We start from the raw sequence: 12,967 nt of genomic DNA, 5'->3' as shown, positions 1-12,967 counted from the left end.
GCCTTGCAGAAGAGGTAACCGGCGAGTGGATAATATTCGGTTTCCTCGTTTTCTTCGCCGCGGCGAGGCGAACCCGAGCCGAATGACGCTGAGGGCGCCACCGGGTACGCCAGGTCTCACATACGCCGGAGTACGTCTCTATAAATTGACCGTGGCGCGTTCCGGAGAGCACAGACATATCATATCCGTATCACGGCTCAGATCGTTTCCCCAATCCAGAGTCCAGCTGAGTCTCGGTTCCGTTCCACAGGGGTCCTCAGTGTTTTCTGGGCGTTACGTCTCAACTCGCGACAGTGCGTGTGTGAATCGTGTTTAGAACCTAGTGTTTACTTAGCTCCGGTTACCAGTAGTCCCGTGTCACGATGGCCTTCGCTTACAAAGTCGTAGTCGGTGTGCTGTGTTTGGCGGCCCTGGCCGTGGCCTTGCCGGCCGACGAGGCGCGCTCCTCGCATAACTCCATCTCCGGCGGCGACAGCGACCTGTTCGGCAGCATCTCCAAGGAGTGCGCGTCCGCCGACTCGCTGACCTGCGTCAAGCGAAAGCTGTTCACGTTCTTCGATCGCGTCATCGCCAAGCGCAGCGTGTTCTCGCTCACCGAGGGTGTGACGGTGGTGAAGACCCCGGGTGCGGCCGCTGAGACCGAGGGTGCCCCGCGGGCCCTTACCGGTGATGAGTCGCTCGAGCAGCTGATCCTGTCCCGTGTGCAGTCCTTCCTGTCCTCGCACACCATCAAGGTCGACCTGAAGGGCGCCGACATTGTGAATGCCGTCACCTCGACCGGCCGCGCGCTTGAGGACGTGTCGGAGAACCTGCTCGACGAGGAGGAGGGAACCGGTGAGGCCCGTGGCAAGAAGAAGAAGGCCGCCAAGATCCTTGGCCCGCTGCTGCTCGCCGTCGCACTGAAGGCCGCCGCCCTGCTGCCGCTGCTGCTCGGAGCGATCGCCCTGATCGCCGGTAAGGCGCTGCTCATCGGCAAGATCGCCCTGGTTCTGTCCGCCATCATCGGTCTGAAGAAGCTGCTGTCGCAGGAGAAGCACGTCACGTACGAGGTCGTCGCTCACCCGCACCACTCCACCAGCCACACGTCCAGCCACGGCGATGCCTACTCGCTCGGCGGATCCTATGGAGGCGGTGACGTCGGCGGATACAGCGCCAGCTCTGGCCACGGTGGCTGGTCGCGCTCGATCAAGGACGCCCAGGACATCGCCTACAACGGCCAGAAGCCCTAAGCGAGCCGCCCTGTAGCGACAGTAGACAGTAGAACGTAGTAGTTGTAGCTACCGAACGCCGGTCGTAAGTGTACTCCTTACAGGAGCTGCCTGTACTCTACTGGAATAACCTCCGCAGGACTGGTAGAAGGAAGCGATGAGGAAGATGTCACCCATCAGCCTCATCAACACAGCATTCATACACACCCACACTCACATACACACACCATCAACTCACACCTACTCAGTACCACTCGAATACTCCGAGCGTTGCGTTGACATTATTTATTTAATTTATTTAGCGTCAAGCGAGGGATTTTGTTTGTTTTGTTGTTTTCCATTAGGGAGTGGTGCTGGGGAAGGGGCTCGCTCGGGGAGCGTTAGGGTCGGTTAGGACCTGTACCTGCAGCGTTTAGCGTTACCGAGAGGAAGTCGATAGGGCGCACTCTAAGGCTCTAATGCGCTAAGGTTCTCAACCCACGTAGAGGTTATGTCAGGATCGCTCGAAAAACTCGCCGGGATATGACTCTAAGCTTCACTCGCCTCAGCTCTCATCTGCCTGTGACCTTGCCATCTTCATCGTCTATTGTACTATAATGCTTCCTTAGCTCAGAATCTCAGTCATTCTATCGTCGTGTCTCTTCTCCGTCCGTCTTTGCATCAATCTGATTGAGCTGATCTCCCTATATCTCTTCCCGTTTGAGTCGCTAAACTGGCGGTAGCGACGAGTTCGAGGATCGTGTACAACCCTGCACTCTCAGGCAAAAGTCCCGCGCGAAAAACCCCCCCTAAACCCAGTGAAGCGACCCGCAAGCAAACCGATCACCAAAACCAAAAGAGAAGAAGACGATGAAATAAATGCTCAAATTGTTTCCAAATTGCGTACCTTTCGGCAGCCGACGCTGCTGTGTGTCGTGTTTTCTTTAGGCTCCTTCCCGATAGATAGAGATCCGAACTTGTTCCGGAGGTGGAAGATTTTCCCCTGCGAACCTTTCTGTCACATGTCGAATGCGTGCGGGGCGTCAACCGCTTTTCTCTCGAGGAAAACGAGGCCATGAGCTGGCAAATTACTTTCGATGCATGCAGCGTCGTGCGGGAAAATTCTTCACCAAACACTAACAACCAGCTGGGTCGAATGTGTGCTCCACATGCTGTACGATTCCCCGTGCCCGCCTTTCCTTTCGCTTTTCCGTTCCCACAGTTCCCATGAGGAGGACCCCGGCGCTGCTTCTCTGCTCCCGCTTGCAAGCGAAACTGATCGCACGTTACGAAGACGTCGTCCAAATGATGTCCCACGCAGTGAAACGCTTCCCGGTCTTGGCTGTGTAATTTCCATCCCCAGGAAAAAAGCGGGCCCGCTGTGGAGAAACCCCTTGCTTGACGGTCGTTCCGATGATGGGCAAGTTTGTCGGTTTCCTCGGTCGACGGTGAGAAATGGAACAGTCGTGTATGAGAGCGTGTGCGACCATACGTCTTCATACTACCACTCGGCTAAATTTTTGCAAAGAAATTGCACGGCGACACGCCATCGTTCTTCCGGCGAGTAGTAAAAGCCCTTGCCAGCCCTACAAAGGAACGCAGCTCGAAGCAGAGCAACCTCCGGTTCGCATTTGAAACAAGCAATTTCCGAGTGGCGGTCCAAAATTGGGCCCTCGCTGGAGGAGGCTCTCAATTTTCGCCAGTTTGCTTACATGCAAACGCGGGAGAAAGTGCATTTTGCAACTCGGTCGTCACATTTTCCTGCGGTGCAATCGAGTAGAGCGTCAGATAGAGTACAATTTCTGTACCAACCCATTTACCTGGGGGGGATTATACTGCAGCTGTTTAATTTGTTCAATTAAACTGTTTTGATGCAAATGTGTTGACGTTTCCACATAAGAGAATATATTTTTCAAATAACAACAATGAGCACATGATTTGGTCTGGAGAAAATCAAATGTATTTAAAAGGAAAGTGTTCGATGAGTTCTAATATCCGAAACGTATGTAATCTATACTCTGCTTTCATATGATTACACTCTTTTACAACGACTGCTAAACAGTTTTTATTTAACCAAACAGCGATTCAAATATTTGAACAATTCAATCGACAAGGCAACTAATCACGCTTTCCAAAAGCAGTGAAAATACGAAGCCATATTATAACACTCCTCGAAACCGTTACACTTTAGCTTTAACAGCAGAAAGCATTGATAATATCATACACGCACGCTGTATGTTTTCGCTGCACAAACATCAAATAAATCGTACGTACGAACGGTGGAAATCCCATCAGTGTCTTAAAACAACAAAACATATTGCATACTCGTGAGGCGCACGAACCGGCCATGATACGCCCTAATACGCTTCCCGTGCTTTTAATACCACCACCGGCAGCATGATTTTCACTTTAACATGTTTCCCTTGGGTGGAACAGGCGAAAGCATCCCCGCGACTGAACGTCTTTAAGCTCCGCACTCAGACGCTTAAAACACGCTCGCGTCCGTATTCGATTATGGTAGGAAAAGGGAGCGAAAGGCAACTTGCAGGGCAGTGCAATAAAAATGAAACTATATGGCAATGATCAGCCCGGGCTTACTATCTCCTCTTTCTGGGCAGATGCTTTCTCGCGTCCATGCGAGCTGAAAGCACTTCCGAAGCTCCCGAGATGGTCGGAGGAAAAACATGCTCATGGCGTGGAAAACAAGATGAAGGGTCGAGCAAAGCTGAAAACAGGAAAGAGCTTACGGTGAAAACAAATTAAATTCTCGCTTGTCTCCTGTTGCATAAACACAGGCGAATAAAACGGTTGCAAGGTTCCCGGAAAAGCTGAATTTTCCGTTAATCAATCCTTGGAAATTGATAAAGGCATAGGGCAGCTATTTTAAGTTCAACTAAGAAACACCGAATGACAATAGAAAGTACTTTGTATTCGTTCGTTTGATCTTTTTATGGAAATTGTTGGTTTTTGTTGCCTGAATGGATTTACATATCATTTATTTCATTTTATTGAATATGTAACTTACACTGTTTTAATTAAAAAAGGTTCGAACTCCTTTTTACAATTATATGTTTCTATTTTCACAACTTATAAAACATAACAAGTAAAAATTATATATTCAATCTTTTCTGAAAATACTTTCTTGATTATTAAACAGCACTAATCTCCGTTCATTAAATGAAATAAATTTACAATACAAAAGATCCTGGGAAGTCATATTTTATGTATTTTTCATTAGCAATCTGGATTACATCAAGCCGCAGACCTTCTCCAGGCGATTAAGTAAATAGCGGATGCTTTTCCCCAACGCTGCCTAAACCAACGCGCCGGCATTCAAACAGTTCGTTATGGGAGAAATTCCAGCACACTGTTTTCCTTATCAAATGTGACGTCGTTCTGAGAAACTCGTTTTCTTTTGTTTCCACTAAATTGCCGACATTCAACATTCAAATCGTCCTCATTTGTGCGTTCGCAAAAGTGCGAACCAATGCGTCCCCGGGCGGAATAGAACGAACTAATCCTGCCAGGCTTCTCGGCAGGCAAAGGGAAAGAATACAAGAAATGTGTGTCACCCGGTAATGACGTGCGCTGAATCGCGTTTCCTGCCACCATCGCAACCTCAACAGCATTGCCCCTTCTCTGCCTGGCTTACGTCCGCCGTTCGGTGAGCTTTGCGCAAATCTCTGGTATTATTTTATCGGCATCTTTACCGTCGTCGGAGTCGTCGTCTTCGCAGCGATCGCATCGATAGACCGCGTTGCTCGGTTTATCAGCGCCATTTTATTTCCACCCCATTCCTTCTGCTCCCGGTGGACATCGGGGAGGGCGCGGGTTGGGAGCCGCACGGGGAGAAAAACTTGTGCTTCATTCCTTTGAAAAGTGAAATGTGCTACAAATGAAACCTGACCATGCAGAGAAGGAAGAGCCCGTTTCGTTATTTTTCCCACTTCTATTTTCCCGATCTTCGCCTTCGGAGCACTACTGCTGTCTCCTCCTGATCCGAAAGCTACCCTGGAAGCAAGGCTGGACTCACTCCGCCATTGGCAGACGACCCAAGCGCGTACGTCAATGTTTCTAAACATTCCAAAGTTTTTTCCCTTTCAGTACCATCGCGCTAAGGTTTATGTCGACGTTTAGGACCAGTTTGGGTACTCGAAGCAGGACCCGGAATGAGTCCTACGAATGTGGGAGAAACATAACCGTACGAGATTCGAGTTTCCCATCTCTGGGGCCACTTTTGGACTTGCCGAAGAAAACTCTAATTGATGTGTTTTACTTCCGAAAACTGGTTTTCGGTAACTCGACGAAGGTACACAAACCGGTACCGAGGGGTTGAGCAGGAAGAAAATGACAGGAAAAAGGCACTAGAGATGTAAAGTTTTATATATCCGCTCGCAAAGTCACCGTATTTTAGGACACAGGTTTAGAATTCACGGTACGAAGTAATGTTAGACTTTCTATTTTATCTTACCGTTCGCAGAAACTAACAGTAAATGAAGCACAGCAAAGTTTTATTTTATTTAAAGTTTGTTCTTTCCGTTCAGAGGGTAAGTATCATTAATAACTGTTGTATTTGTTACACTTTTTTATGCAAACTAGAAAAGGTAATAAAGCTGGTCATCCTCTACTGCGGAGCTTGAGGGGATTTTTAAGCAAATAAATTATGCAACTAGATGCTAGTTACAAAATTAAGACTTAAAGAAAGAGCAATCAAACACATTATCAAATCCAATGAATCACTATTAAAACATTGTACAAAAGATATGCAGTTCTTAACATATTTACTGAAGTTTCAATATCAAGCTTAATGAATCATCCTCGAACCAAGCTAAATTCAAAGAGTAATATATAGTGTACAAACGCTTTCTCCATAAAACTAAGATACTCAGGAATATTGCAGGAGTTTAATACTCCTAATAATCAATTTGAAACAATTTGTTTCAGCTTCTAAGAACTTCCTAATTGAATCAACTGGCAAGACGTTCCCTTCAAACATCAAGAGAAGAATATGAGCTGCAACGAAAACAAGAATATTAAAGTGTTCGCTCGCTAACAAGCGATCCGGTTCGTCAATGTGCATCCATCTTGCGTCACAAAGCAAACAACTCTGGGAAAAGTAACACTTCAACCGGTGCATGCCGTACCGTGTCGTTTCTGTTGGCCGACATCTGCTTACGATCCACCGAGGAGAAATGCACTCTCACACACACATACACACACACACACACAGGCGCTGTTGTAAAAGCTTGTGTCATCCGTCGATTATGCAACCACGGTCGGTCGATAATAGCCACTCGTCGACGTTCTATCGTCAGGCGGAGCCTCAAGACAGGAAGGAGACGCGAACAATTAACCACATCGATTATCCACCGGGTGGCGTTTATCACCATCGTGGTGTCAGCTGGCTTCCCGTCTCCGTTGTCGGAGGCTGTCGACAGCAGCATCCACTCATGCTGGAGTTCAAACGCCACAACGGCGTCTCAGATACTCAGTACATCAATAATCTACGAGGGATAACCTTCGCAGAGCCGACCGAGTCAAACTCCGTCCTTTCAGCAGCAGCGTCTAATTACAACTAATCCCTGGGCGAAGCTGGCGAGATTTTCACGGCCGCCCGTCTGCGTGTGATTGCCGAAGGGAGGGAATGTATTGAGATCGTTGCCATTTGGCCAGGGAAGCGTAGCGACCGATTCGTCGGACGGCGGGCAGGATTTTCTCCACGCCCAGGCCCTTTAACAGGCGCTGGCAGACCGTGGTCGGTGTTTGGTGCACTCAAGCTTCGCGTGTAAGCATGCAAAGTCAAAGCTGTGCCGGCCGGCTGGACGGAAGAACGGACGGACGGATGGACGGAATGTAAATTGAATTAACAAGCAGCGTCCAATAATTAGTAGAGTGAATCTGGGAAAGTGTGTAAGGCACCGGCCGAGCGGCAGAATCACGTAGTCGAACTACATCGCAGTCCCATTTTGGGCGCTTTTTCTGGCTTACCATCTCAATTACGCCTTGAGTTCTTAGCATGCGTGTAGCGACATGATGGATACGTTGTTCCCCGTCGGCACGTGGCGAGTACATCCATCAAACCGTTCCGACATCGGACGGATCGATCATCGTTGGATTCACTAAAAAGGCTTATCATCGCATCATAGTTCAGGGCTGATTAATTAGGTTGGATCAATCAATGTTCGCCCATATCCTTAAAAAATCGTTCACAGGAATTCTATTTCATCCGAAATGAAACCCTTTCAAAATTTCATGAAATTTAATACAATTAACCTGCAGCTATTCACCCTCAAATTGGAATTTAATTAAATCCTTCACTGCAATGAAATCAATATTTGCCATAAAAACCCGCATCTCCCAATCATGTTCCAGTCAAAAGCCGGAAAATGGAAGATCAACCTGCCGGAAACACTTTTTATGCTTCGCACTCGTAAAACTATTACTCCAATAACACACATCCTTGGGTTTCGCGTTCGCAATGCATTTCGACTCGTTCCCGTCCGCTATTTCAACGCCTTCCCCTCGCCGTTAATCGGATTACTCTGCTCTCACTCAGCCTGCTGTTTTTCCCCTTCACGGAACATTGGCCACTTTGCGTTACCTAGTTGCTTTTGCTTTCTGCTTCCATACGCAAACATATCATGCTGCACCATAAACATTTCATTCCATTCGCTGCAAAAAGGGAACGCCCAACATCTCGCATTGATATATGCAAAGATATTAGACACAAAGTAGCAAAGCGATGCATTGCTGGATTTAAAGCTCATTTAAGTATTTTAAAACCAACGTTTATAACAACTTTTAAGAGCTGTCATGAACGTAGTCTAATTTATTTGGTGATTTATTATCGAATCAAATGTACAGAAGATACGTAAACAATTTTCAACACGATAAATAATCCCCTTCGATACGTTTTGACACATGATAGATGTATCTGGTATTGCAAATTTTATGCTAACGATCAATCAATCAACGAAACGCTCTTCAATCAATAGCAACTCTGATCGATACATTTCACGAAGAAAAATCTCACTGCACTCTGCGGAACCCTTCCCATGTATGCAGCTTGCAAGTGGAAGCATAAACCTTCTCCCTTTGCTATCACCCACGAGCATTTCACTTGCATCTCTTCGGTATGGCTCATCAGAAACAGCTGATGTGCAGTCAGACGGAGGAAAATAACCTCCCTCCAGCGCAGCTCGCATCTTGATAGGAGTAAATCGTGCGTCCGGCTCTCGAAGTGCATCGAGCATTTCGCATGTTTTACCTGCCGAGGAACCCAACTCCACCTCCAACCGCACGCCGAATGATTAGCAGGTTTATATTTTTTAATTAGCTTACAATTTGCCGAGTTTATAGAACAGAACGAAGCACCACGGATGGCCCCATTTTTCCGTTTGTTTACCCAAACTAGACCCGACTTTTATGAGCTTTTCATGGTGAACTCATCGTGGGGAAAGGAAAGTGTGCAATATCGTGTTACTTTGTGGATCCTTTGCTAGCGCAGATGAACAATGCAATGGAGAAATGGCAATCCCAACCTTTAGATCCTTTCCCAGTATGGTCCTGATGAAAAGGATATTGTTTGAGCTTCTGTTTTCCAAGCATAGAACGTGTTTGTGGAAGTTAAACGCCATCTGAGGGTTTGACGTGTTTGTTCCTGGCAAAAGTTATAAAGCAACACTAATGGAACATGTACCATTTTGCAAAATTACACAAACGCTCGCGGTACGCACTATATGGGGTTAATTTTTTCTGAAGTGAAATCAAGAAATAAAAGGCTTTTAAATCCCAATCTTGGGATAGAGAGTTACATTCGCTTACGCTTCGTCCGATTTGTTTTTTCCATTCAGATGATGGTTAAGAAAATCTATCCTACTCTACATACGGTTGGCAAAAACAGGATCGATGAGAATCACTGAGTGTCCCCGTTTTTTTAGCTATGCGAAAAAAGAACTAAAGCGTCCGGAAGCGAACGGTATCTGCTCGATAAGGGGACTTTCGTTTTCTGTCCCGTTTTCCACCGGTTCCAAGGCGTCGTTTCCTCTTTTGCGGTGTCGATGTAGGTGATAGTCACCCGAGCATCGATGCGAAAGCTCGATTATGTCAGAACACAACCGATGTCGGCCCACGCTATCCGTGCACCACTTTTACAAGGCAAAAGGGAAACAACACACAAACTGTTTGCGAGAAGAAGCCTGATCGCTGCGGAGGACAATTAATTGAAAATGCGCCCGACGAGCGTTTACCGAGATGCTAATCAATTACACGAACTGGTTCACCGTTAGGGATGATTGCAAGGAAATTACCCCCTGATTGCGTCAACGGCCGCAGCGCGCCCGGTATGCGGTTTGCGGGAGTAGATCCTTGGTTCTTGGACGCGCGCACTGGGTTAGGAGGAGCGAACGTCGACAACATTCCCTGGACCAGAATGGTTCTACGGCAGAACGCGACAGTTATTAGCTCCGCAACGGGACTTTTGTTTCCTGCAGCATCCGCCGAGCGGTGTTCTTGAAACCTACTGCCTTTGATGCGTGTTTTTCTGACGATCCACGACCGGGAAAATGCATTTGATGGGTGCAAAAATGGTTTCTGACAGTTGGAGAAAAGCACAATCGAATGGATGATTTACAAAATTACCAAATAATACTAACAGTATATCTCTCTGTCGTTTTCTACGCCGTTTAAATGTGAGTTTATGCGAAGTAGATTATTACCAGCAATCAACTATACAGCAAATTGAGACTCAGGTATAATAGGTTGGTGAGAATTGGGGTTTTTTTATATATGTAGAATAGGTAAGGAAAAACGATTAAAACGAACTATCAAATTAATTCGCCCAAAATTGAATTCACGGAAAACTAATTTCAAATGACTAAAGGACGATTTCAATATGTTTACGGTACCACGAATTGAACAGGATCTTTGAAGATTTCAAAATTGTCAATTCAATAGCCTTAGTAATCATTTCCAATACGTTGTTTACTCTCCGAATGTTTTATTCACGTACCATTCACTTTTAGCCAGTTAACGTTCCATAATAGATACAACGCTGCACCTATGGCATGAGCATCGTTTCTCACTACTATCTTGAAGTCCCGGTTCCAGGTTAGGATTTTTAGTTTGGAGGATCCTTATATGTGTGGCAGCCTTACAATTGCGCACAGCACTGTAGGTTTTATAAAAATGTGCGTTACATCAAACGAATTGAAATATTGAATTTTAACTTTAAACATGTAGTAGTGTGCTTAGCGTAATTTAGGAAGTAGGAATAAAATTCGATCCTTTCCGATCTCAAACTTCGTCGCGAACGGTTCTATTAATTTGTGAGAAAAGAACACGCTAAAGTGGTGACCCCGACGAAAGTGACCCGACGACCCTGTGAATAAAAAATCTACAAAAAGTGACATGGCAACCGAAGACAATAAAACTCCTGTCGCTGAAGGTGTCAGCGGGCACGCGGAACCGTTCGTCGAATCTGTTAAAGTGCCAAGAATAAACCCGCCCAGCATGATGGATACCAATATCGAGACTTATTTCCTCTCGTTGGAATTTTGGTTTGCAGCATCGGGCATTAGTTCCATGCATGACGCACGTCGGTACAATATCGTAATGGCGCAAGTGCCGCCCAACAAGCTAACCGAGTTGCGCTCCATTATCGATGGAACACCGGCAAGTGAAAAATATTCGTATATAAAACGCAAATTGATCGAATATTTTGCCGATAGCCAACAGCGCCGCCTCCAACGTGTACTATCAGAATTACCGTTAGGAGATCAAAAGCCCAGCCAATTGTTCAACGAGATGAAGCGTGTGGCAGGCAATGCTTTAGGCGAAACGGTATTGCTGGATTTGTGGGCTGCTAGGCTGCCGCCGCATGCACAGGTAGCGGTCATTGCTTCTCGAGGCGATGCGTCGGACAAGATAACAATAGCCGATGCCATCGTTGATTCAATGGGCCTTCGTAGAGTGGACGCCATCGATCACGTGCAAACGCCGACACCAACGACACCTGTTCGAGAAAAAGCGGTCATTGACCCAATTGCGGAGCTTACTCGTGAAATCGCATCGTTATCTAAGCGATTGGATAAAGTATTGCACACCGGAAAAAATACACGTGGGCGATCGCGTTCACATTCTCGTGGCGGAGAATGGAACAAAAGTCGTCACGAAAGAGATCCTTCGAACGGACCTTGTTGGTACCATAGAAAGTTCGGGAACGACGCCCGAAGGTGCCGAAAACCATGCACCGCCGGTGCACGTGGTCCAACAAGCCAAGAATGAGGTTGCTCAGCTGAAGCAGTGGGGGACATCGGCGAACAATCCACCACTGCCACAATCTTTCGCTTACGGGTAACGGATTCGACCACCAGGAAACAGTTTCTGATCGACACGGGAGCAGACGTATCCGTGGTGCCGCGAGGAATACATTCAGCGAAAGTGAAGCCCTCTTCTTTAAAATTGTTTGCCGCGAATGGAACACCCATAAAAGTTTACGGAGAAGTACTATTGAAAATAAATCTTGGTCTTCGTCGAGAGTTCTTATGGAACTTTATGATTGCGGACGTGCAATCAGGAATAATAGGTGCAGATTTTTTAAGTCACTACGATCTATTAATCGACTTAAAACGCAATCGTCTCATCGATAACACCACCTATCTCGAGTCAAGCGGATCACTCGACAAAACCAGCACGCTTTCCGTAAAAACGTTTTGTGAAGTATCGCCGTATGCAGATCTATTAGCCGATTTCCCGACAATTACCCGTCCCGCTACCCCGGGAGCAGTCAACGGATCGTCGACTTGCCACCGCATCGAGACTACTGGCCAACCTGTTTATGCTCGACCGCGACGCTTGTCACCGGACAAGTTAGAAGCAGCTCGTGCGGAGTTTGAAAACTTAATGAAGCTCGGGATTTGCAGACCGTCGAGTAGTAATTGGGCCAGCCCCCTCCACATGGTTAAGAAAGCAGATGGTTCTTGGCGACCATGCGGGGATTACCGCGCCTTAAACGCGCAGACCATTCCGGATCGGTACCCCCTACCGTACCTTCAGGATTTTACGTCGAACTTGCAAGGTAAAACTATTTTTTCAAAAGTTGACTTGCAGAAGGCGTTTCATCAAGTTCCTACCCATCCTGACGACATCCCGAAAACGGCCATCACCACTCCTTTTGGACTCTTTGAATTCTCTTTTATGACTTTTGGGCTAAGAAATGCAGCTCAAACCTTTCAACGCCTCATACACGAAGTTGTTCGCGGTTTTGATTTCATCTTTCCCTACATCGATGATCTGTTCATCGCGTCGTCATCACTAGAGGAGCACAGAGAACATTTGCGCTTGCTATTTGAGAGACTCAAGCAGCATAACTTAACGATAAACGTTGCTAAAAGCGAACTGGGACGAGAAAACATAAACTTTCTGGGACATTCCGTCTCCACCGAAGGAATCCGTCCACTTTCGGATCGCGTCGAGGTCGTTAAAAACTTCAAGCTGCCGTCTACAGTTAAGCAACTAAAAAAATTCTTAGCCTTGATTAACTTTTATCGACGATTCATACCGAACGCAATCCAAACGCAAATACCGTTATTAGCAATGACACCTGGCAATAAGCGAAACGATCGTACGCCGTTGAAGTGGACCGACGAAACAAAAGCTGCATTTGAGAAATGCAAAACTCAACTCGCCGAAGCAACCCTACTGGCTCACCCCGTTAAAACAGGAGAATTGTCCCTCTGGGTTGACGCTTCAGATATCGCCGCAGGTGCGGTCCTTCACCA

The 12,967-nt window shown here is 46.7% G+C and overlaps 1 protein-coding gene across 1 annotated transcript; it reads left to right on the top strand.

The window, feature by feature from the left end:
* Positions 1-362: 362 nt before the first annotated feature.
* LOC131258691 (uncharacterized) lies at positions 363-1,229 on the top strand. Its single transcript, XM_058260060.1, has one exon. It carries the CDS (start codon positions 363-365, stop codon positions 1,227-1,229), a length of 867 nt encoding a protein of 288 aa, XP_058116043.1.
* Positions 1,230-12,967: the final 11,738 nt, after the last annotated feature.

The sequence above is a fragment of the Anopheles coustani genome, chromosome 3 (genome assembly GCF_943734705.1).
Source record: "Anopheles coustani chromosome 3, idAnoCousDA_361_x.2, whole genome shotgun sequence".
Lineage (NCBI taxonomy): Eukaryota > Metazoa > Arthropoda > Insecta > Diptera > Culicidae > Anopheles > Anopheles coustani.
Note: the sequence above shows the minus strand (reverse complement) of the source record. Positions and strands in the feature narration are given on the sequence as shown.

Excerpts from the sequence above, each read along its gene's own strand:
- LOC131258691 (XM_058260060.1), top strand. The coding sequence starts at position 363 with ATGGCCTTCGCTTACAAAGTCGTAGTCGGTGTGCTGTGTTTGGCGGCC.